Genomic DNA, 22,803 nt, shown 5'->3' on the forward strand with positions numbered 1-22,803 from the left:
TAAGGTCATTCATTCTGTCATGCAGATCTAGGTTTTTAACTTCGGTGCTAAGTCAGGGAATCTGGTTTTTCTTTTTCTTTCTCTTGTTCTCAGTATTAGCTTCATTATTAGTTTTCAAGTGGTGCTAGCTAAGTACTTTTGTTTTCCAGTGCACTTATGAAGTAACCACATTCTTGCCCTCCATAAAATGTAAAGGCTAATCATAACTATAACTAATACTCCAAACTTTAAAAATAATTGGTTGCAGCCCATCATTTTATAGGTGTGAAATACAAACAATTTTTAACAAGTTAACAGTAAATAAAAATAAACTTTTGCATAGCAGAAGTCAATAATACAACAAATATAACATGTGATTTTTTTTGTTCTTTAAAACTTTGAATGGAGTTATAAAGACTTGACACAATATAAATAAAATATGTGTATATTGCATTGTTATATAAAATATATAAAAAATATATATTTATTGGTCACAAAAAAACAACAACTGGTTTGTTAGAAAAATTATAATCACATACAATAAAAAATTCAGATATAAATAGAATGGTTCAAATGTGATATAAAAAAAATTAAAAAATCACACCAAGCAGCAGTACATTGCTATCACAGGGGAAAAAAAACAATGGCATTTTACATCATGAGAGATGACCTTTTCATTTTGCAGTAATGGTTTACGAAAAAGAAAATACTATTCAATTCGGCCACAAATAAAATGATCTGTAGAATGTTAAAAAATATGTTTAAATGTTAATTCTTATTTGCTATAATAAAAACATTGTGGTAACAACTATGTTTAAAAAATGTGAAAGATATTTAAATGAAAGTATCTATATTGTAAAGGTTTAATTATTTTTATAAGTTTTGGTTGAATTTCCTTGTAATCAAGGACACTATTAGTACCCAACATAGTATATGAAGTTCCAAAGCAAGCTTTTAGTTGATTACTCCTAATGTCCAATACCAGAAGTAGCCTTGAAGTTTATTATAGTTTGATTTTAAAGTTCAAACATACCATACAAGACTTACCATTTCAGAAAATATCAGCAAACTAGTCAACTGTTTAGTGGAAAGTGCAACACACAAACTTTTTAAATATTTTTTTGTTTTTAAATGAAAACTTATTAAAAAATATGTAAACAAACTGGCACACAACTTTAAAAAAATAGAAAAAAATTGGCACTTAACTTGAAGTCAAGAAATACAAAAACTAAAGATTTTCTCTTGGTAAAATTTGGCTTCAAAATTATTTTGATAACTAAACAAAGCAAAACAAAAAATAAATTTTAACCTTTGCAATAAAAAGAAAAAAAGATTTTTAAAGGACACACTGTTTCTTTAATTATTTTAAACAATGCTAACTAATGAGTGCTGGGCTATTATTTCCGTTGCCGTACAGAATCATTGATTTCTTGAGGAGACAAGCCTATTGGTTTGGACCTGTTGTTATTGTCTGATGGGGTTTCTTCAACACTGAGCTTTCCCTTGTCTTGATAAGTCTTGAAGTAGAAGTTAGAAAACAGAACAATGTGTGACATCATGTAAAAAACGAGGAAGTATTGATACTCTAAAGGGTAGCCGCAGTTGATGTATATGGCACAAACAGTTTTGCAAAGGACCAGCCAGAACTGAGCCTACAGAGAAGAGTGACATACAAATTAGAGCAAGGAAAAAAAATTAACAAGTATATATATCTACAATAACAATATAGCCTATCATCTAATTTGATCCAAGTGGTCGTACAATAACAAAATAGCCTAACATCTAATTAGATCCTGGACTTAAAATAAAAAATAGCCTATCACCTCATTTGATCCAACTGGACTTACAATTACAAAATACCCTACCATCCAATTTAATTAAATAAACTACAGAGGATGTTAAAAATAATTTTCAACTGATGTCACAAAATAAGTGGAAATTTCATTAATGGAAAAAAAAAAAAGAAATCAAATGAAAGAATGAGGCAAGAAACCAAGTATTTTAGGAAAATCAAATTCAAGACTAAAGAAAAATATACTGTAAAGGGAAGATGTTTGATTTTGTGTAAAAAAAATATTTCAGTGATGACCCTCAACAGGGGCACGGGAGTATTCTGAGCGTTCTCTAAACTACTGCTTAAAGGAAAGGCATTAGTTCAAAGTATAACTGTGAAAGCCAAAATTGTTTATCTTACAAGCTGTAGTCTTGTCATATATTTCTTCCACCACAAGTAAGGTTGCATGGAGGGTCCCATCGCTGACAACATGTAGTACAAATACATTAGAACATGGATCATGGAATTGATAGTGGGAGAAAAATAGGCTGCAAATAAAGAGAAAGACACATACACAATTTAGTTTGATTTGATTTGATTTGTTGATTTGAGGCACATCGGCACAATTTAGGCCATGTCGTGCCTGCAGTCCCCTAAGGACTACTCTCTCTCTAAACAACAAGGGCCAGATTCTATACAGTAATATAATTAAAATTAAGGTCTATTCACAGTTAAAATAGTAAAGGTAGTAAAAATTTAAATATTTGGTAAAAATCTAATGTAAATAGTGCATGTTCACAAATTCAGAAATCAGATCTTCGTAGATAGCCCCACTTCCCGAATAAAGCCCAGTACCTTCCCAGGGTCGACATTATTAAATAGTGTTTTTAGATTAGTGGCTCTAAAATGTTTCGCCCTGACATCCTGGTATCTGGGGCAATCAACGAGGATATGTTCCACGGTGAGGCGAGAGTCACAGTACTCGCAAAGTGGGGGTTCCTCTCTCTTCAGTACAAAAGAGTGCGTGATGTAGGTGTGGCCAATCCTAAGTCTGGACATGGTTGTGCTACCACGCCTTGTCAGACCCTTAGATGTGGGCCGCCACCTGACATCCGCCACAATCTGCCTGAGTTTACTGTGAGTCTCAGCCTCCCATCGGTTCTGCCACTCTCGATAGGTGGCAGAGGCAATACTTTGTCTCAGGTCCGAGTAGGGAATTTGGGTTCCTGACACCGCATGATTTAGGGCTCTCTTTGCTTCTCTGTCTGCGGCTTCGTTTCCCTCAATGCCAACATGGGAGGGGACCCAGATGAAGGTGACATCCCTACGGTCGGCTGTTATTAGGTCCAACAGCTTCAGGCTCTTATGTACCAATGGGATGTCAGTCTTCATCCGCCCCAAAGCTTGCAATGCAGATTTGGAGTCGGAGCAGATTATAAATTTACTCCTTTCTGATGCTTTTACGGCCATAAGTGCAAGCAATATTGCATGCAATTCGGCCGTAAAGATGGAGCAGCCATCGGGGAGTCTACGGGAGATTGTTTTGTTCCGAAAGGAGCAGGCACACGCGACCTTTCCCTCCATTTTGGATCCGTCTGTGTAGATGGTGCCACAATCTCCGTAGCTCTCCTGCAGTTCCCTAAAGTGGACTTGTAGTATGCTTGGGTCTGTATTTTCTTTTTTGAAATTAAGGAGGGATAAATTTAATTTGGGTTTATTCATTAGCCAAGGAGGATTCTGAGGGGTTTCTATTTTAGAGATTTGGTCAATGGGTGGGGTTAAATTTTGGATGGGTTCTCTCATTCGAAGGCCCAACGGCTGTATGACGTTAGGCCTTCGATTGTATAATTCTACCTCTGTGGGGTTAAATATGGAGTCAAAAGCAGGGTTCGTGGGGTTGGATTTTAGCTTGACTATATACTGCATTGCAAGCTTTTTCATTCTTATATCCATGGGGAGTTCTCCAGCCTCCACATGGAGACTTGGGATAGGTGATGTACGAAACGCGCCGAGACAGAGACGCAGGGCAGCATTTTGTATTGGTTCCAGTATTTTTAGGTACGACTTCCTTGCTGCTCCATATATTATGGATCCGTAGTCTAGCTTGGATCGAATTAGACTCCGATAGAGCAGCAGCAAGGTATCTCTGTCAGCTCCCCAGTCCGTATGGCTGAGTACTCTTAGTATGTTTAATGACTTTTGGCATTTCTTCTTAAGTTCCTTAATGTGGGGGAGAAAATTAAATTTGGAATCTAAGGTGAGGCCTAAAAATTTTGTAGTTTTCACGACAGGGATCTTCTTTTTGTGTATAAATAGTTCAGGGTCTGGGTGGAGCCCCCTAAGATTACAAAAATGCATACTAACTGTTTTGGAGTCAGAGAATTTGAAACCATTATAGTTTGCCCAACCCTGAATTTTGTTTAAACATAACTGTAATTTCCTTTCTAAGGTGTTCATGTTTTTCCCATAAGTAAGAATGACAAAGTCATCAACATACAAAGAGCACTCTATGCCAGGGGACAGCGCATTTATGATGCTATTTATTTTAATGTTAAACAGGGTGACTGACAGAATGCTGCCCTGGGGTACACCCATTTCCTGGTCATGAGTGTCAGAAGCGGAGTTGCCCACTCGGACCTGAAATTTTCGATCTTTCAGGAATTCCTCCACAAAACGGGGGAGGTGTCCCTTAAGCCCCATAAGCGCCAGGTCACGTAGAATGCCATGTTTCCAGGTTGTGTCATAGGCCTTTTCTATATCGAAGAATACAGCTACTAGATGTTCTCTTCTGAGTAATGCATTTCTAATATAAGCTTCCAGCCTTACCAGGTGGTCAGTTGTTGTCCGCCCCTGCCGGAATCCGCACTGGTAGTTTGAGATCACTTTATTCCTTTCCAGGTACCAGACCAGCCTACTGTTAATCATTCTTTCCATGGTTTTGCAGATGCAGCTTGTTAGTGCTATTGGTCGATAGTTAGCTGGGTCAGAGCCGTCTCTTCCCGGTTTAGGTATCGGTATAACTGTGGCTTTCCTCCAGCTGTTTGGGAAAGCGCCTGTTTGCCACACACAGTTATAGACCCCTAGCAGGACTGCCAATGAGGGCTCGGGAAGGTGCTTGAGGAATTGGTAATGGATTTCGTCTTCTCCAGGCGCTGTGTCATGTGACTTGTCCAGCGATTCCCTCAGTTCCTCAAGCGAGAACGGTTTGTTGTAGTCTTCATTGTTCTCTGACTTGAAATCAATGGGGTGTCTTTCCTCCCTGGTTTTGACTTTTTGGAACTCTGGCGTGTAGTGTGCAGTGGATGATTTTTCTGCTATTGAGGATGCAAGGCAGTCAGCTATTTCTCTGGGGGACGTGACAGTTCGTCCTTGGTTTTTCAAATGCCCTATTGCATTTGATTCTTTCCCTTTGATTCGCCTTACTGCCTTCCAAACCGCTCTAGCAGAAGTTTTGGCATCCAGACTGCCGACAAAACTTCTCCAGGAATTCCTTTTGGCTGACCGTATGGTTTGTCTAGCCTTTGCTCTAGCTATCCTGAATAGCTTTAGGTTTTCCTGGGAAGGATTCTTTATAAATGCAGCCAGTCGTTTTTTCCTATCACCAATAGCACTTTTGCAAGCTGTATCAAACCATGGTTTGCTAGGCCGTTTTGGATTTGCAGAGGTTAGGGGTACAACTTTCCTGGCTATACTTAGTAGCTTGCTAGCAAAGGTATCAGCTGGGTTCTGTTCATGGAGGATATTTTCTGTGATATCCTCAGAGCATCTTTTTTGGAATTGTTCCCAATCAGCCTTATTCAGTTTCCACCGCTGAGGTCGTCCCAATGAAGGGAGATTGTTAGTAATGATGATTGGGAAGTGATCACTTCCCCGTAGATCATTGCTAACTGACCATTTAAAATCGTCCAGAAGTCCGGGGACGCATACGGTGAGGTCAATGCATGTGAATGATCCAGTTCCTGGGTGCAAGTAGGTCGGTGATGCATCATTAAGTATGCATAAATCATGTTGGAGGAAGATATCCTCCAGCATACGACCTCTTGTGTCGGTATTGTTGGATCCCCACATGGTGTTATGGGCATTGAAATCCCCAAGGATTAAATAAGGCCGGGGGAGTTGTTTCAATAGGTCCTCCATGTCTGTTCGGTTTAATGGAGCGCCTGGTGGTAGATACAGGCTGCAGCAAGTGATAACCTTGTGAAGGGTTATCCTAGCTGCTACGGCCTGTAGTGTGGTCTGTAGTTCTACCCTCTCATGGGGGATGCTATCCTTCACAAGGATACAGACTCCACCTGATGCTCTCTCTGCATCCTCAACATTCTTGGTGTAAGCACGGTAGCTTCGGAAGCTGATGCAATCTTTTAGAAATGTTTCCTGTAAGCAGACAGCTACAGGAGTCTCAGAGTCTATCAGTAGCTGCATTTCCTCGTAATTGGCCTTGAGGCCTCTACAATTCCACTGTACAATTCTGGAATCCATGGCTTATTCTAGATGACCTACTTGGAGCTATTTGGCCTTGGGAGGCCCCCGGAGGGGTTTCCCTTTATTTTAGTGACCTTGGTATTTTTATTCTTGGGTTTGGATGGAGAGGAGGACAACCCCCTTTTGGGGGAAGTCTTTCTCTCTGGAGAGGGGAGATCCCTCTGGTTAGAGCGGAGGTTATTTCCTCCTCTCTCACCTCGGGCATCCTCTCCGCTTTGATTTCTCCCCTTAGGGAGTTGGTCAACCTCTAACTCAGTAGAGGTTGGGGTGTCTGGCTGGGTTCTCTGAGGAGAACCTGTGTCAGACATGATGTCTCCGGGTTCTCCCGGAGTATTGGTTTTGACATGCTGCTCAGTCTCCATGCTCTCATCAGCGAGCACAGAGAACCTGTTCTTTAGCATGACAACAGGGCTTTCTTGTTTCTTCAGAGGTGTGTTCTTTGGCGGTGTTTTCTTCTGAGTTGGGGGAGGAGGAGGGGGTGGTGGGGTCAATGTGTCCGTCTGTGTGGCTATGGATCTTCCTTTCTTAGCAACAGCCTGGGCGTATGTCTTTGTCAAGCCGAATTGGCCCTTGGGTAGGGCCAGTACAGCCGATTTCGCCTGGCTAAAGGTACATCCGTTTCTTGCCTTGTACTCCTGCACGGCAACCTCCTGTTTCCACACAGGGCAGTCCTTGGAGTAGGCTGAGTGGCCAGCTTGACAGTTTGGGCATTTGAACTGGGCTGTGCAGCCCTTGTCCTCATGACCCTCTCCAGCACATCTGGCACACACAGTGTTCCTCTTACAGACTGCCGCGCCGTGTCCATAACCCTGGCACTTGAAGCACCTCATGGGGTTAGGTATGTAGGGCCTCACTGGAACTCGTAGGTATCCTGCCTTCACATACTCTGGCGGTGTCCTAGTTCCGAATGTGAGGATAATAGTGGCGGTTTTGACCTCCTCACCCTCCCTGCGCCTGGTAATGCGCCGGGCATGGGTGACTCCTTCAATGCCCTCCACTATTTCCTTCTCGGAACATTCCAGTAGGTCCCTAGAGCTGATTACACCTCTGCTGGTGTTCAGACTCTTGTGTGGCATGACTTCCACTTGGAGATCACAGAGTCTTCTGCATCTTAAAAGCCCATCAGAGTGTGTCTTGCTGTCTACTTCTACAAGGAGTTCCATTGTTTTGTGTAGCTTAGACACACTCTTGGGCTCTCCCACTACTGACTTGAGTCCCTTATAGATAATAAAAGGGCTCAACTTTGTCAGGCTTTTTCCCTCCTCTGTGCACCTAACCACCAGAAATGATGGCCAGGTGGCACAGCTTTTTGGGACCTCCTCTTTTTTATCGTCAATTCGTCGTTTCTTGCCCAGACATAGGTCTGGGGCAAGTAGTTTTGTGTGTGTTTTTTTGTCCATATATATTTTGGTTAATTCGGCACCTGTGCTCCCCACCCGCCATCGAGTCCAACAAGGGGACGGGCCATTCGGATGTCCAGAATGAGCCCGCCAGGGCTACACAGATGCTATACTCAGTCAGCTGCTACATCGGACATGTGTCCGATACAGCACCTCCCTGATTGACCCTCCAGCCACCGCCCTCCAGCATAGGTCGACGACCTATGCTGGTAGCTCGGCATGACCAGCCGGTTGACCCAGAGCGGGCCATCTGGGTCTCAGGTCTAGGGGAACTTGGAGCCAAAGTATTGTGTTGTTGTGGTTTATCCTCAGATAGCCACCACTCAAACACCAGGATCTCTTTATCCCCCCTTACCCGTCGCAGTCCACGGCAAACGGACTGGTCTAGGACGTAGTGAGAATTTAAAGTTAAGGAGACAGTGTGATGATCAATGAAGGCAGACTTAGGAAAAGAGGAGGCAGACACAATGATAGAAAAGAAGTAGGGCACTTTTGAGCTCCAAAAGTGCTAAGGAAAGAGGAGCGCAGTTTAACGTCATGTCTCGGGACGGGACACAATTTAGTGAAATATATACAAAACAATTAAAATATATAAGTGCAATACTGAGTGGTAAAGTGCAGGACTTCCAAACCGGGGGTCCTGTGTTGGATTCCTGTTGAAGACTGGGATTTTTAATTTTGGGATCTTTTTTGGCGTTTCCGAGCCCACCCAGTTTAATGGGTATGTGACATTAGTTGGGGAAAAGTAAAAGCACTTGGTCATTGTGATGACCTTTACATCATCTGCCCTATAGACATCAAGGTCTGAAAGGGGAACTTTACTTTTACAACGCTATTCAACTATCAGTAATGTGACTTCAATGAGTCTGTTACAGTGTGTTAGTTATTTCCCAGCCTAAGGCATGGGTAGGCCTACTGCCTATAGGGAATAGAAGGATTTCAGATAAGAAAGAAAATTCAATTAAAAACAAAAGAACTATTCTGCACTTAGTTAAAACAATTTCAAACTTTCATTAACAAAACCATTATTATATCAACTTGTTCACCCAAGTTTCACTTAGGTTTCAGGTAGTATCTATATCTATCTTTATAAGTTGCATTTTAGAAACATAGTATGTACAGGTGCTTCATTCCTCATTCACCAATCAAGCTTGTTAGTTTGACATTATAATTACCTTCACCTCCTCCGACAAATCTAACACCAAGCCACCACAAGAACGGCATAGTGGAGTGATGATAAACATGTAGGAATGAGATCTGACTGTTTTTTTTCCGCAGTACAAAGAAGACCTGAGCAATGGAGAAGTACAAAGTGTTCATTCAATGATCATCTTGAACTAAACACAAGACAAATCTTAGCATTCTACACTAGCAATATCTAGTCCACTTCATTTCATAGGAGTATTTTTCACAGGGAATGTTGGGGGAAAGGGAGGTAAAGAGATGTATTCACCTACATATAGCAACTTGAAACAATTAAGTTTCTCTAATTCTGATGTATTTGAAGTGTTCAATCTAATTACCATTAGGAAATTCCTGGAATTCCTCTGACCATTATAAAAAGAAACAGGGCTCTGTGATTGTTTTAATCAAGGGAAGATGCACACCTTTAGGAATGCTTTAAATGCTCTACATGTCAGTATAGCGTACTTTTGGTGAACACTGCTTTGAAGTAAAACTCTACTTACTGTATCCATCAGTTCAATCAGTTTGGAAAAGTAAAACCACCAACAGGCACCTGCCAACTGAAATAAATATTTCATTTTTAAAAAATTACTATTATGACATGATGGGGAAATGAATTCATAATTCGCTAAAAATTGTTGAAAAGTAACATGGAGATACACATCAACAAAATATATTGTTTACATCTCTATGAGGCACTAGTCAGATAATACAATTTAATTCCACCATTCACATAAAATATACAGATAAACATATACTCCACACTATCTCACACATTTCTAAGCAGACAATAAACATTGTTGATATATGCTATAAACTTAAAAAAAAATCTTTTACTAAAAATCCATTTACTATTATAATATGCTAATATTCCTCACAAATCACAAAAGGAGAATTGCATTAATATGAATTACAGAAAATTGTAACAATCAATTAAAATTTTCCGTCATACAAGATTTTTTTTAGTGTTATTGATCAATAAAAGTTAGGATACTTTTAGGCAAAAACAAATTTCTTTTGTCATTTCGTTTATCCATACTGTGGGTATAACACAATTCCAAGGTAAAAGGAAAAATGTTTAGAATGAGCAGAGAGATGCTAAGAAAAGTTTATGAAATGAAATATGCAACAATATGGTTCTAGTATAAAAACAAACAATATGGTTCTAGTATAAAAACAAACAATATGGTTCTAGTATAAAAACAAACAATATGGTTCTAGTATAAAAACAACCAATAATTTTTTTTTTAAAAAGGCTATTAATAACTAAACTTTAGTTTAATTACTAACCCGTATGGAGTTTGGATCATATGAATAATCCATTCGCTGACAGGCAAGGCTGAAACCAGGCACAGTCCATGATGACATCATAAACTAGAGAGTTTTTTAAATAGTAAACGAAAACAATAATTAACAAACAACAAACTTACTGGTCTTAAAATTAAAATTATCATTAATGAAATATAATAACAACAAATCAGAGGTCTGAGAAACTTTACATAGGTTTTAATGTCATATTAAAAATTCATTAATGTATTTAAAAGCCTTTTGCCAAAAACATGCTGAATGTCCATTCTATGAAACTAAGAAAAATATGATTTAATAAACTGCCTAAGTAGGTAAAAATTTATTTTACAAATCATGATTCTTAAAAAGCTAGATTTACTTTCTAATTCACAATATGACATCATTTTGAAATAGTGATAAATCTTTTTTTCTAACTAACATGTATAACAAACTATTGATATTGCGATGGCATGATTTGAATACAGTGCTATGACACTAGTAACCATAACAGACCAATAAGCTGCAACATCTAATCTATTTAATCTATATAAAGATGATCAGATCAAATCAGTACCTCATAAACCATGAACGCTGATAGAATAACCAGGAAGAAATTGTACACAACTATAAGGCTTCTCAGGTCCCAGGGCTGATGCTGCTTCATCATCTTCTGGCCTTGGAAGACAAACACAAGGTAGGCTGTAATAATGAGCAGGGTAGGGACAGGAGAGCTCATCAGTAGCCATCCTGAAACTCTATGATCTGTGAACAATTTCAAAAGCCATTTAAACCAAGTGGATAACTTCTGTGTAACCAGTCATAAAAATATGTACAATAAAGTATACAAAAGAACAACAGACACAAACACAAATAATGCAGGCAAAAAAAAGATGGCACTCATTTTTCATCTATATGAAACATTACCAATGCAGAGATAACATGTATAAACAGTTATATTTTTCATATGTTAAATGAAGTGGGAAAAAAATGGCTAAAGAAGTAACTTTTCATAACTAGATTTGTGTTGCTTTAAGAAGATGCACTTTTACACTTAAAATAAACAATTATATATCTGCATATAGAGGTTATCAAACCTACTAATTGAAACCTGAAAAAAAAAAGTACCGATAACATATATCATATGACATATGTTTGTTTAATCAGCAAGCTGCTTATTAAGACCAAAATGACTATGTACAAATGTGGTCCGATGAAATCAATTGACTGTTACATAAAACAATGTTTTTGACAGATTAATAAAATTTTCTTTTGTATGGAGAGTATGTTCAAATGTGTGTTGAATATTATTATTATTAATACTAACATGCTAATACTACATAAACACTACATACATAGGGCCTACATACTACATACTAATATTTTATCATACCTATTCTAATGGTGACAAATTCAGAGAAATTAGAATATAAAACCATTCTTATACAGATTCTGAAAGAGCCTGTTTGTCCTAACAGGTCCTTCTTGCTGGTTTTAAGACATTGAGTCAGTGGGATGTATTCTGACACATTTATCTTGTTATCCTGGTAGAAAACAAAAACAAAAACTTAACAGTTGCACATTATCATTATAGCTGACTTTATAAAATATAATAAAATGTGTTTTTTTTTTTTTTTTTTTTTTTGGAAATGGCTGGAGAATAAAACAAGAAATACAAAATGGTGGATAATGATATATATTTATTCTATATATATTTATTCTATACCCTGCTAGATAGATCAAAGTCAAGTGTATTGAAAAAAAAGTTTAACTTATTGTTTTGGGTGTGTGTGTGATTGTTGTTTAATGATAATACAATTATTATAATTATTATAGGCCTACATTGATCTAGATTCCAGATCTCTATAGAATAGATCATCTAAGACGACTAAGATTAAGATTAAGTCAAATCAGCACTTAGTATACTTCTGTGTTGGTGCAGACAGCTGTCAACTTATTGGCCTTGAAAAGCCATGCACGATCCATAGACACGTCGAGTTTTACCGTCCCTCTGAGATATGTACACTCACATAATAAGTAGACTATGACCAACTAGAGTGACAAAATAATGACTTACTGTCGTTTAGCAGAAATTAAAATCTAGTGTGCCATCTGTTTTGAAACCGGATATTGAACTAGATCTAAATCTAGATTCTATTATATATCTACATGTATTAATTTCTAGAGCTACGATCTGAATCTGGTGCGCAACTTAGTTTTAATAAAGAAAGAGAACGAAAAGGTTATGATTATGAAACAATAAATGTTTAGACCATAGATATAGGCTATATGTAAGTCTATGGTTTAGACATTTTATATCTAGTGCTAGGGGGTCAATATGGTAACAAATATATATGCTATATAATATAGGCCTATATAGTTGACGAAGATGCCTTTGTGCAATCGCTTCCTCATTTGACCCAGCATTACGCTAAAGAACATAGCGAATAGAATAGGGGCAAGTACACATCTCTGCTTCGAGCCATTTTCTATTGGGAAGTGGTCAGTCTAATTTGGCATTTTTGTCCCACATGAAACTGCCCGAGAATGGATAGGAACGTAGGTGGGCATCCGACGTCTACTGTCCCGTACAAAAACAAAAGAAAGGTCATAACATAGCTTCTCTATGCCGCTGATTGCGCCCTGCTAGAACACAATGAACATGATCACCAGATCGCGTTCAACGAATTCGCATACGCCTCTTTCGGTTTATATATAAACCTGAGGAAAACAGCTAGAAGTCATGTTCCAGAAGTCACCCAATAAAACCTAGTCATCCCCAAAGATCACCGTGAATGGGCATCCCCTTAACATGGTAGACCACTTCACATATCTAGAAAGCATAGTAGCCTATCAAATGACGCATCGCTTTCAAAGGAAGTTGATAACCGTCTGGTCAGGGCCAGTAGAGCTTTTGGACGCCTCCAGGCGAGAGTTCGGATGAATAAATCGCTCCGCCTGCCTACAAAAATCAATGTCTACCAAGCAGTGGTTCTTTCAGCACTTCTATATGGATCTGAGACATGGGTATTATACAGAAAGCAACTAAGGCAACTTGAACGCTTTCACCAAAGATACTTGCGCTCCATCATGGGCATACGGTGGCAAGATGTCCTTGCGAACGCCGGTATGGACAGCATAGAGGGACTTCTTATGGTCCGACAGTTACGCTGGGCAGGGCACGTATCCCATATGGGGAACGAACGTATGCCAAAAGCAGTCTTTTTTTTTTTGTTGTTGAGCAGTAATCGTGTAATACAATGACCAAAATAAGATAAAAGGTGGTCGACGTAACACTGAAGCAACAGTCCACACTGATACACAAAAGGAAAGAATCACTGGAAGGCTCCGAGGACCTCCGCGCGCTTACTTTCTAGAATATACAGAACCTTGATACCCCACTAGGCACTCAATAACTCACTCATGACTCTGAAATAGTAGAACATGGTAGTCAAAACCGTTACAACTTAATCGAGAGAAGAACCAGACCGAACTACAGTCGATGTGTATATCTATTGTACTACTTTAACGTCAAAAAAGAAGATGATTACGTCCTACGCGTGTTTCTAGACCAATCTAGCCATACATGTTAATCAATGACTTAAATTCTCCCAAGTCATTGATCTTCCGATCTGACTCAGGCAGCCCATTCCATGCTCTAATAACACTAGAGCATTTGTACTAATTTGTCTTAGCATATGGAACAAGGAATGTGCCTTTCTCTTTTGTCTTTCTGAGTATTTTTATAAGGTTTTGTTTTTGTATTTGAAGATTATGGTTTAATGTTTTAAGTATAATTGCTACTTTACTTTTAATTCGTTTATCCTGAAGGCTTTCTAAATTTAGTGATTTTACTAAAGGTGTTACTCTAATCAAATGTGAATATTCGTTTGTTATGCCTATAACATCACTGCTCTAATTTGGGTCTGTTTTAGATTCTTAATGCTTTCAGGAGTTGAGGGGTCCCAAAACAGGGGATACACATTCTATTATTGGCCTAGCATTTTAGTTCTTATTTGATTTCAAGAAAGTTCAAGAAACACTTATGTTTGATTTTTTCATAGTTTCATCACTACGGGGATTCCATGACAGTTTTCATTTCTTATAACACCTAGAGATTTTGTCATTTTTAGTCTGTGTTACTGGTGTACCATGAATAAGATAAGTGGTATTTAATTGTTTTTGTCATTTTTAGTCTGTGTTACTGGTGTACCATGAATAAGATAAGTGGTATTTAATTGTTTTTGTCATTTTTAGTCTGTGTTACTGGTGTACCATGAATAAGATAAGTGGTATTTAATTGTTTTTGTCATTTTTAGTCTGTGTTACTGGTGTACCATGAATAAGATAAGTGGTATTTAATTGTTTTTGTCATTTTTAGTCTGTGTTACTGGTGTACCATGAATAAGATAAGTGGTATTTAATTGTTTTTGTCATTTTTAGTCTGTGTTACTGGTGTACCATGAATAAGATAAGTGGTATTTAATTGTTTTTGTCCTTTTTAGTCTCTGTTACTGGTGTACCATGAATAAGATAAGTGGTATTTAATTGTTTTTGTCCTTTTTAGTCTCTGTTACTGGTGTACCATGAATAAGATAAGTGGTATTTAATTGTTTTTGTCATTTTTGTCTGTGTTACTGGTGTACCATGAATAAGATAAGTGGTATTTAATTGTTTTTGTCATTTTTTCTGGGTGGGAAGACAAGCTCCAATTTGATTCACTTGGATTCACTATTGTTACACTATTTGCTATTGTTTACAACAGAAACTAGTATTTGTTGACGCTATTTATTGATCTGTTGTATTACAGATACGTACTCTTATTTATTCATACTATGGCCTACTATATTACATTGCTTGCTATTTTAATCCTAGGCGGGGTGAATGTGGTAAAATTGTTGATACTTGTTTGTAACGTCGTGAGAATGTGTTTTAGTGTGTTACTGTCATAAGTGTCTTTTGTCAGTTTATGTGTCGTTCTAGTGTTAAAAAGCCTAGAGTTAGCTTCTCTACAGTGTTACTTTCATTATTACACTATTCATCAGCCGACGCTACATTCTGTCGCTACATTCGGCAGCGTCAACTTCGGATACACAGAACGAAGAAGATAAAAGCCTATCATCTTCTTTGCAATTGCTAATAAATAGTCAAAGTATTCAAATGGCTTTAGATGAAATGGTCAAAGTTAATTTGCAAGAAGAACTAATGGACACGATCACGGAAGATGCCGAATCAAACGATGCAGTGGAAAGACAGCTTTATGTCGATTTCGGCTAGACAGATCCAGGCTTAGGGTCATCTTCAATTAGCACTAAAGAACTTGTTTCGGCTAGACAGATCCAGGCTTAGGGTCATCTTCAATTAGCACTAAAGAACTTGTTTCGGCTAGACAGATCCAGGCTTAGGGTCATCTTCAATTAGCACTAAAGAACTTGTTTCGGCTAGACAGATCCAGGCTTAGGGTCATCTTCAATTAGCACTAAAGAACTTGTTTCGGCTAGACAGATCCAGGCTTAGGGTCATCTTCAATTAGCACTAAAGAACTTGTTTCGGCTAGACAGATCCAGGCTTATGGTCATCTTCAATTAGCACTAAAGAACTTGTTTCGGCTAGACAGATCCAGGCTTATGGTCATCTTCAATTAGCACTAAAGAACTTGTTTACTTGGTCGTAAAAGGAACGTTTCGTGATTCTGGAACAACGTTTCTGATCTGTGAAAGGAGAGTTCTAAGAATCGGCTTTCTCCGCGAGATTTGTTTTTTAAAGGAAGTTTGGAAATGATGAATTTGATTGGCTAATTTATCCAAACCATGAAAATGTATTTTATTTTTGCTGCTGTTTGTTCTCAGATCTAAAAATCAAACAAGGCAAGGAAATAGAAATAGGAAAAACATGTCCAGTGTTCTGATACTCATGAATGTCCATGAAGCACATATCGGAGCTTGGACTGAGCTGAAAAATCGGTATTGCTTGTAAAATGCTTTACATAGTTCGGATGCTCCTTCAGAATTGAAGATAATCTATCAATTTCCTAGTCCAAACCTCCTGCGGGACGACGTGGGATAGGCAGTGGGTAGGGTATGAACAAGGGACCATCGAGACCACCGAACGACAGTCCAGTGCGCATACCACACAACCAGGCCGCCATCATTAAAAAAAAAAAAAGGAATGCCAATGTAACAACAATTTCTGCAAAAATCGACTTAGCAAAGGAACAATGTTTTACAAAGAACTATTTCTTGTGCAGTTTCTGAAAGAATAGAGTTGAGCACTTCGTGGAACTGGAAGGATTGTTTCAAAATAACAATGGGATATAGGAAGGGGGGGGGGGAATTGGTCGAACTGTTCAGAAATTTGGCTTACAATTCATGCCTCGAAGATCATTCACGACATATTAAAAACAACGAAACAATTCATAATCATTACTTGGGTAAAAGAAATCAAAGAAACCAAGAACAAACGACTCTGATTTTGAGAATATGCAACAACCTGAGTACACCAATAGAAATCAATGAATATTTTGTATCTGAATTTCTGTTTAGAATTGCAGAGGGCCAATGATATGAGAATGGATCGAATAAGAAACACTACAATCGTGCTGTACACAAACGTCTACTTCCGAAATCGTTTGAAGTGCCATGTACATGTCGCAGTCTCAATCAACGACACTCTTTGGAGTTTTGCATCAAATTTATAGTTTGTTTGCCGTTTCAACACAGCGATGGCAGATCTTAAAAACTCGTGTAAACATTTGACAGTTTGATTATGTAAGTATTGATGAATATGACAATTTGATTATGTAAGTATTGATGAATCATTGACGACAGATCCAACAGAACACTATCAAGTGGAATGTTTCAATGTTTTGCTAGATGAAGCAGATGTGTCGTTGACTTCACGCTTGGAGCAAAGTAGAACATCACTTTGATCTTTGTTTCCTGCTCAATAGTTTTAGAATTGCAAAGTTCGACCAAAACGCTAGGATAAAATGTTGCGCAGGACTGACTAGCGCGCTCGCAATGATCCATTTATTTAATGAGTTTCAAATAGTTTCCAACATTCTTCCAAATAAAGTTTCGTCTTAACGCTTTACGTTTCAGTCCTGGTCAAGGTTTGAATACTGCGCAGTTCCAAATGTTACTCAAGCCTTTGGTGTAGCACTGACCATTCCGATCACTGTTGCATTAGTTGAAAGAAGTTTTTTTTCCCTAGTTTCATTGCTAGAAACTGAACATAACAACTTGTATTGTATTAGGTGTAAAATAAGACCCCATTGCTGGTTGGGGGTGGGGGAAAACCTGCTACATCTCCAATTCTATCTACAGAATGTTAGTGTACAAACACTTAACAATTATCTACGGAGCCTAGCAAAGCTTTCCCAACTGGCTAAAAGGGCGCGAACAAATTTGTTTTTCGTTTTGGGGGGGGGGGGAGGCTAAACTACATTGCAACACAAATATATTGTTGCGACAGTATATGCGAACACTCCAACGCTAGTGCAAAGATTGAGATTATTTCTGTTTCACAAGATTTTCGGGACAGTCTTTGTCAAAGCACAACGAATCTCATTTTCTGCATCAACTCTACTCCTGAATATCGATCTGGAAAACAAGATGTATCGCAAAGATATGTTTTTGGTAATATAAGAAGGCGCAACACAATCTCAGAACTGGATAGGATTGCCGGAGGATTCCTTCTCCCACAGCATCAACGAGGCTCCTAAATGGAAACGACCAGTAGTGAAACTGGATAGGCCAATGACTTGTAACGAAGCAGGCCTTAGTACCTAGGGTAAGCTTTATTTACGTAATTATCTCATTTATCCTATTACATCGTGTCTACTTTACTTGGCCAGCGTTAACTTTGAAACAAAACAAAAAAATGTGTTATTCGTTTTGTTTAGAGCAGCTCCAGGTTCTGAGTGGCAAACATAAAGAATACTTTAAAACAAAACAACTTATACGAAGTGTAGTCGTATCACTGAAGTTTGTAATAGATCTAGACCAACAATAATAGATTTCTGCGATTATAAATATTTTTACCAATTGTTTTTGTTAGCGCTTTTACATGCTTTTAGCTTTCGCAATACACTTTAATATGATCCCATCACTTATCTGGACCAGTTTGGCGGGAGGGGACAGAAAGAAAAGGTTAAAGAGACCTGGATGAATTTTACTTACAAACGGCGAACTGTATAGAGCAGTGATGCTCAACCTCACTCGGACGGCGGGACATTTTAATATCCGACACTTGAGTCGCGGGCCACATGAAGAAAAATGAAAAAAAAAATATAGCCAATTATACAATAAACCATTTTTTATTAGAAACCCGTGAATCTAGTATTTACATTAATTCATGAGAAGTTTATCCTAAACTACTTTTAAATATCGGGCTGCATAGTTGAGACGCCAAGTCAAAGGACTGAATCTAGAATTCCAAATGTTCGACTAAGAGACGATACGATTACGTAGCATCGGCTTCACACGATTCATCACTGAAAAAGTTTGTCCCACTAATATGCGCCTGTATGTATTGGGAGCAGATGAAGAAAACTGTTCAGAATCGAGTTCGGTGGAGAGAGGTGTGGTTGCGGACCTGTGCTCCCCTGGGAGTGCACAGGATGAAGTCAGTAAGTCAGTTATTGCGATCATCCATAACACTTGTTTTCGGAGATTTCGAAAAGTTTATGCAAGAAACACGGAGTAGAAATCAATAGTCTGCATCACTTGAACTGTATCAAGCAAGGATGTCTAGTTTGTAAGTCTATCGGTTTCAGTTGTAGCACTGTCTGGGCAACTGACACATTGGCGGCAGATGGATTTTAGAAACGACGATTATTGTTCAATCTGAACACGATCATCATCACATGGTCCGTAGATTTTGTTTGTGAATAATTCAATGAGACCACAGAGGCTCGGTTCCATTTGACCTTTAAAAACTATAGCTGTCAACCATAATTGTGGCACCATCAGTAGTCACTCCCACTAATTTCTCCAAGGGAAAAAGATTTTCTGTGATGGTTGAAACTTTTTTGTCAGTGTTTCGCCACTTGCGAAAAAATAGTATTTGTTAAACTGAAAAACGAGATTTGGGTCTGCAGTGAAAGCAAGAGCTCCATTTTGTCAAACTTAATTGCAAGTCTTAGCAAATCATTTAGTGAATGTGATTTTATGAAGGAGTGTGTCGTTAAAGCTGCAGAAGTAATTTGTCCAGAAAAGGTGAAAACATTCAAAGAAATAGCGTTAACTAGGAACACTGTGGCAGATAGAATAAATGACATATCAGTCAGATTGCGTGGACAATTAAAAAACAAAACTAGTGGATTTTGAATTCTTTTCATTCGCTGTCGATGAGTCAACTGATGTAACGGGTGTAGCACAGTTGGCTATATTCATAAGGGCATGTGACAGGAATTTTGAGATACATGAGGAGCTACTTGAGTTCTGTTCTATGCATAACAACACAAGTAAGGATGGTTTTGAGAAATAACAGGTGATATTTCAGTACAATTTATCTTTGGTAAAGCTAGCTAGTCTAACAACGGATGGTGCATTCACCATGAAATGAAATGGTTTTGATGCAAAGCTACTTGCAAAAATAAGAGAGACTAATGCTAATTTTAAATTTGCTCATTTTCAGTGCATCATTAACCAAGAAACATTCTGCGCACAGCAATTACAGTTACAACATATCATCAGATCGGTTTCAGTCGTTCTCAATTTTATTCGTCCCCGTAGTTTAAATCCTCGACAATTTTCAATGTTTTTGGATGACTTTGACACAAATTTGATTGTGTTCCCTACTACACAGAACTCCGCTGGCTCTCATTTCATAAAGTATTGAAGAGATTTTTTGCACTGTGTGAAGAAATTGTATTGTTTCTGAACATGAAAGATGAATCTCTTTAACATTTCCAAACTGACGAATGGGTTTAGGATTTGGTCACCTGCAAGACTTGAATTTGAAACTTCAAAGTAAAGACAAAATTGTCACAACTGCGTGTGATCATGTCAAGTGCTTTCAAGCAAATTTACGACTGTAGATAAACCAAATATGAAGAGAAAATCTTATTCACTTCTCAACGTGTCAGGAACTAAAAGATGAAATACTGCTGCAAGATTTGGTAAATAAGTCCTACACCTAAAAACGTAAGTAGATGCTTTCAATGACCGTTTTCGTGACTTCGTTTCATACGAGCAGAATTTTCGTTGTTTTTATCTCCATTTTCATTTGCTTCTGAAAATGCTGCTGGTAATGTGCAACTAGAGCTGATAGAATTGAGTCAGATTCTTCGTTAAAAGCGAAGCATATAGAAATGGCTGTGCCAAATTTTACAGTTTTTTACCTGAACGGTACGTTGAATTGCGGAAATTTGCAGCCAGAATTCTAGCTATGTTTGCCAGCACCGATTTCTGTGAGCAGTTCTTTTCCATAATGAAAGCTACAAAAACAACACACCGTTTGAATATCTGATAAAAATTTGTCATCATTGATGAAAGTGTCAGTGGCAAACAAACTTCAATAGCTTGTATCCCAGAAAAGATGTCAAGCATCAGGACAACGAATATAACGCGTAAACATAGTAATTTTTAATTACCAAAATGTACTACAAATTTAGCTAACTAAGGGACAGGTATGCCATTAATTATTGCATTATATTGTATTGTTTCTAATTTACATAAAACTAGTAGGCTGTTTTGCAACTATTTTTTGGCTGCGGCCCCTCAGGTCATACTAAGTTTTTATGCGGCCCATACACCTTATTGAGTTGGACATGCCTGCGTTAGAGAAAATAAAAATAAAAACTTTCGACGATAAAAAAAAAAAGCAACAATCTACAATGGTCTGAGCAGGGCCGGCCTTAGATAATTATTGGAGACACTAAACGAAATGAATTTGGTGGCCCCAAATGAAATAGAAAAATAAAAAATGAACAGCAAAAAAAAAAATATTACACAATTTATTTATAACATGTTTAGTCAGGCTACTGCATGTACTCCAGCAATAAAATTGGGCACAAGTTTAGCTGTTTCTTATATATATATATATAAGAATATATATACTGGGCGGCTGCCTAGTTTGCCTAGGTGTAATTATAAGGCCTGGCGGCCAGGTCTAAAGACTAAAGCGATCCCTGACCCTGGTAAATGGTCATTCGACCCCAAAAGGGTCTTGATCTACATTCTACAGGTTGAAAACCCCAGATCGAGATCTACGTACGTGTGTATACTAGGTCTATATATAGCTATCTAGTGATAGGTTGCAATTCATAATGATAAACTGCAATGAAAAATGTTTCTTTTATACAACCCATGACGCATGGTTCTAGATTTCTAGACCTACGATTTAAGTCTTACAGTAAAAGTTATTTTAAAGGCCCGAGGTCTAGATAAGATAGGCCTATATATTATATATAAATATCTATATACTAGCTAGATCTAATCTAAATCCTAATCCAAAATAACCTTAAAATTAGGCATACTGCTGACTCTAATATAGTAATACACTTGATTTATTATAGCGGTCTCTGAACTTAATAATATAATATATTAAATTAGGCCTACATATAGATCTTCTGATACTCTATACACTCTATAGGCTAGTATAGGCTATATATAATCTGACTCTTCAATAATCTAAAGCTAGATTTAAAATCTATCTATAAATTATTTAATATATATATATATTATGGTATATAGGGTAGGCCTCTCGCTATATATAGGCCTCTCTCTCTCTCATGAATATTATTACATTAAATATAGAATCTAAAAATTTAGACTATTATATATAATAGGCCTACAGCTAGATCCAGTGTTGTTTTTTTTTTTTTTTGTAAATAGGTGCCTGTACTCAGTGATTGATTTCCTAACTTTTAACTAGGCCTACATATAAATTAATAATATACGTTAAAATGCAAGAAAAGTAATATTTTTTTCCCACATTCAAAAAGGTGCCGGTACGCCGTACCGGTGAGTACCGTCACAAAAAAAAAGCCCTGGATATTATAGATCTAAATCGAATACATATATATATTGACGTATCAGCACATGTAGACTCACCACGTACCGTAGTCGTAGGCCTACATCATACTACGTACATGCGTATAGGGCCTATTATAGTAGGCCTATTAAGTATATATAATGCTTGTTTTGGCATGGACTTTCCATTAATAGGAATGGGCACATATTTTATTAATATTAGTTAATATACTAAAAGAATAATTTAGACTATGTGTAGATCTACACTCTTGATCTGATTAAAATAAAAATCAATAAATGTTGTACAGTCCAGATCTAGATTCTAGATCTATAGATCTAAGACGTACGACTAATTTAGTAAGTAACCTTAAAAATTAAGTAAGACTAAAAAAGCTAAAGACAGTAAAGAGATAATAATTTAGAAGATCTCCTAGAATAGAGTTATTATAATATATAGATCTAGATCTATCTAGACTCTTCTAGATTATACTAACATAGTCACATTTTTATAGTGTCCTGAAGTAGTCTGGAATCTACTTATAAAAAGTGTAATAATTAAATTACAATAACTAAATTACACAGATAAAAAACACTGCAATAGTTAGAGTTAAAGGTCGTGTGAATACTAAATAGAGTTATAACCCAATCAAACAACTGGACCAGCATAAAAACCTTTCTTGATTGGTTCAAGTGTGCATGAATCGACCGGCTTCCTACTTAC

General features: G+C 37.6%; 2 protein-coding genes across 4 annotated transcripts in view; one reads left to right on the plus strand and one right to left on the minus strand.

The window, feature by feature from the left end:
* Positions 1–1,312: 1,312 nt before the first annotated feature.
* LOC106062719 (elongation of very long chain fatty acids protein 4-like) lies at positions 1,313–22,717 on the minus strand. 3 transcript variants are annotated; one of them, XM_056045359.1, is made up of 8 exons: positions 22,577–22,717; positions 11,498–11,648; positions 10,682–10,869; positions 10,111–10,194; positions 9,324–9,380; positions 8,811–8,925; positions 2,174–2,301; positions 1,313–1,631 (listed from the first exon to the last, which is right to left on the minus strand). In XM_056045359.1, the coding sequence occupies exons 2-8, from the start codon at positions 11,541–11,543 to the stop codon at positions 1,377–1,379; spliced, it is 873 nt and encodes a 290-aa protein (XP_055901334.1). In that variant the 5' UTR covers positions 11,544–11,648; positions 22,577–22,717; the 3' UTR covers positions 1,313–1,376. The 3 variants fall into 3 exon arrangements, with proteins under 3 accessions (XP_055901334.1, XP_055901335.1, XP_013076488.2); XM_056045360.1 differs by lacking the exon at positions 22,577–22,717 and adding an exon at positions 12,182–12,320; XM_013221034.2 differs by lacking the exon at positions 22,577–22,717 and adding an exon at positions 11,947–12,163.
* LOC106062718 (elongation of very long chain fatty acids protein 4-like) overlaps positions 17,554–22,803 on the plus strand; it is a 33,071-nt gene continuing 27,821 nt past the window's right edge. Inside the window, exon 1 of the mRNA XM_056045357.1 lies at positions 17,554–17,895. The gene's annotated coding sequence lies outside the window, so the exon portion shown is untranslated. The remainder of the gene's footprint in view (positions 17,896–22,803) is intronic.

The sequence above is a fragment of the Biomphalaria glabrata genome, chromosome 10, assembly GCF_947242115.1.
Source record: "Biomphalaria glabrata chromosome 10, xgBioGlab47.1, whole genome shotgun sequence".
Taxonomy (NCBI): domain Eukaryota; kingdom Metazoa; phylum Mollusca; class Gastropoda; family Planorbidae; genus Biomphalaria; species Biomphalaria glabrata.

Coding starts and splice junctions, on each gene's coding strand:
- LOC106062719 (XM_056045359.1), bottom strand. CDS start 11,543: ATGGTTTTATATTCTAATTTCTCTGAATTTGTCACCATTAGAATAG. Junction 2,302..8,810: donor ATTTGTCGGAGGAGGTGAAG/GTAATTATAATG, acceptor CTTTATTTGCAG/CCTATTTTTCTCCCACTATC. Junction 1,632..2,173: donor ATATGACAAGACTACAGCTT/GTAAGATAAACA, acceptor TCTTCTCTGTAG/GCTCAGTTCTGGCTGGTCCT.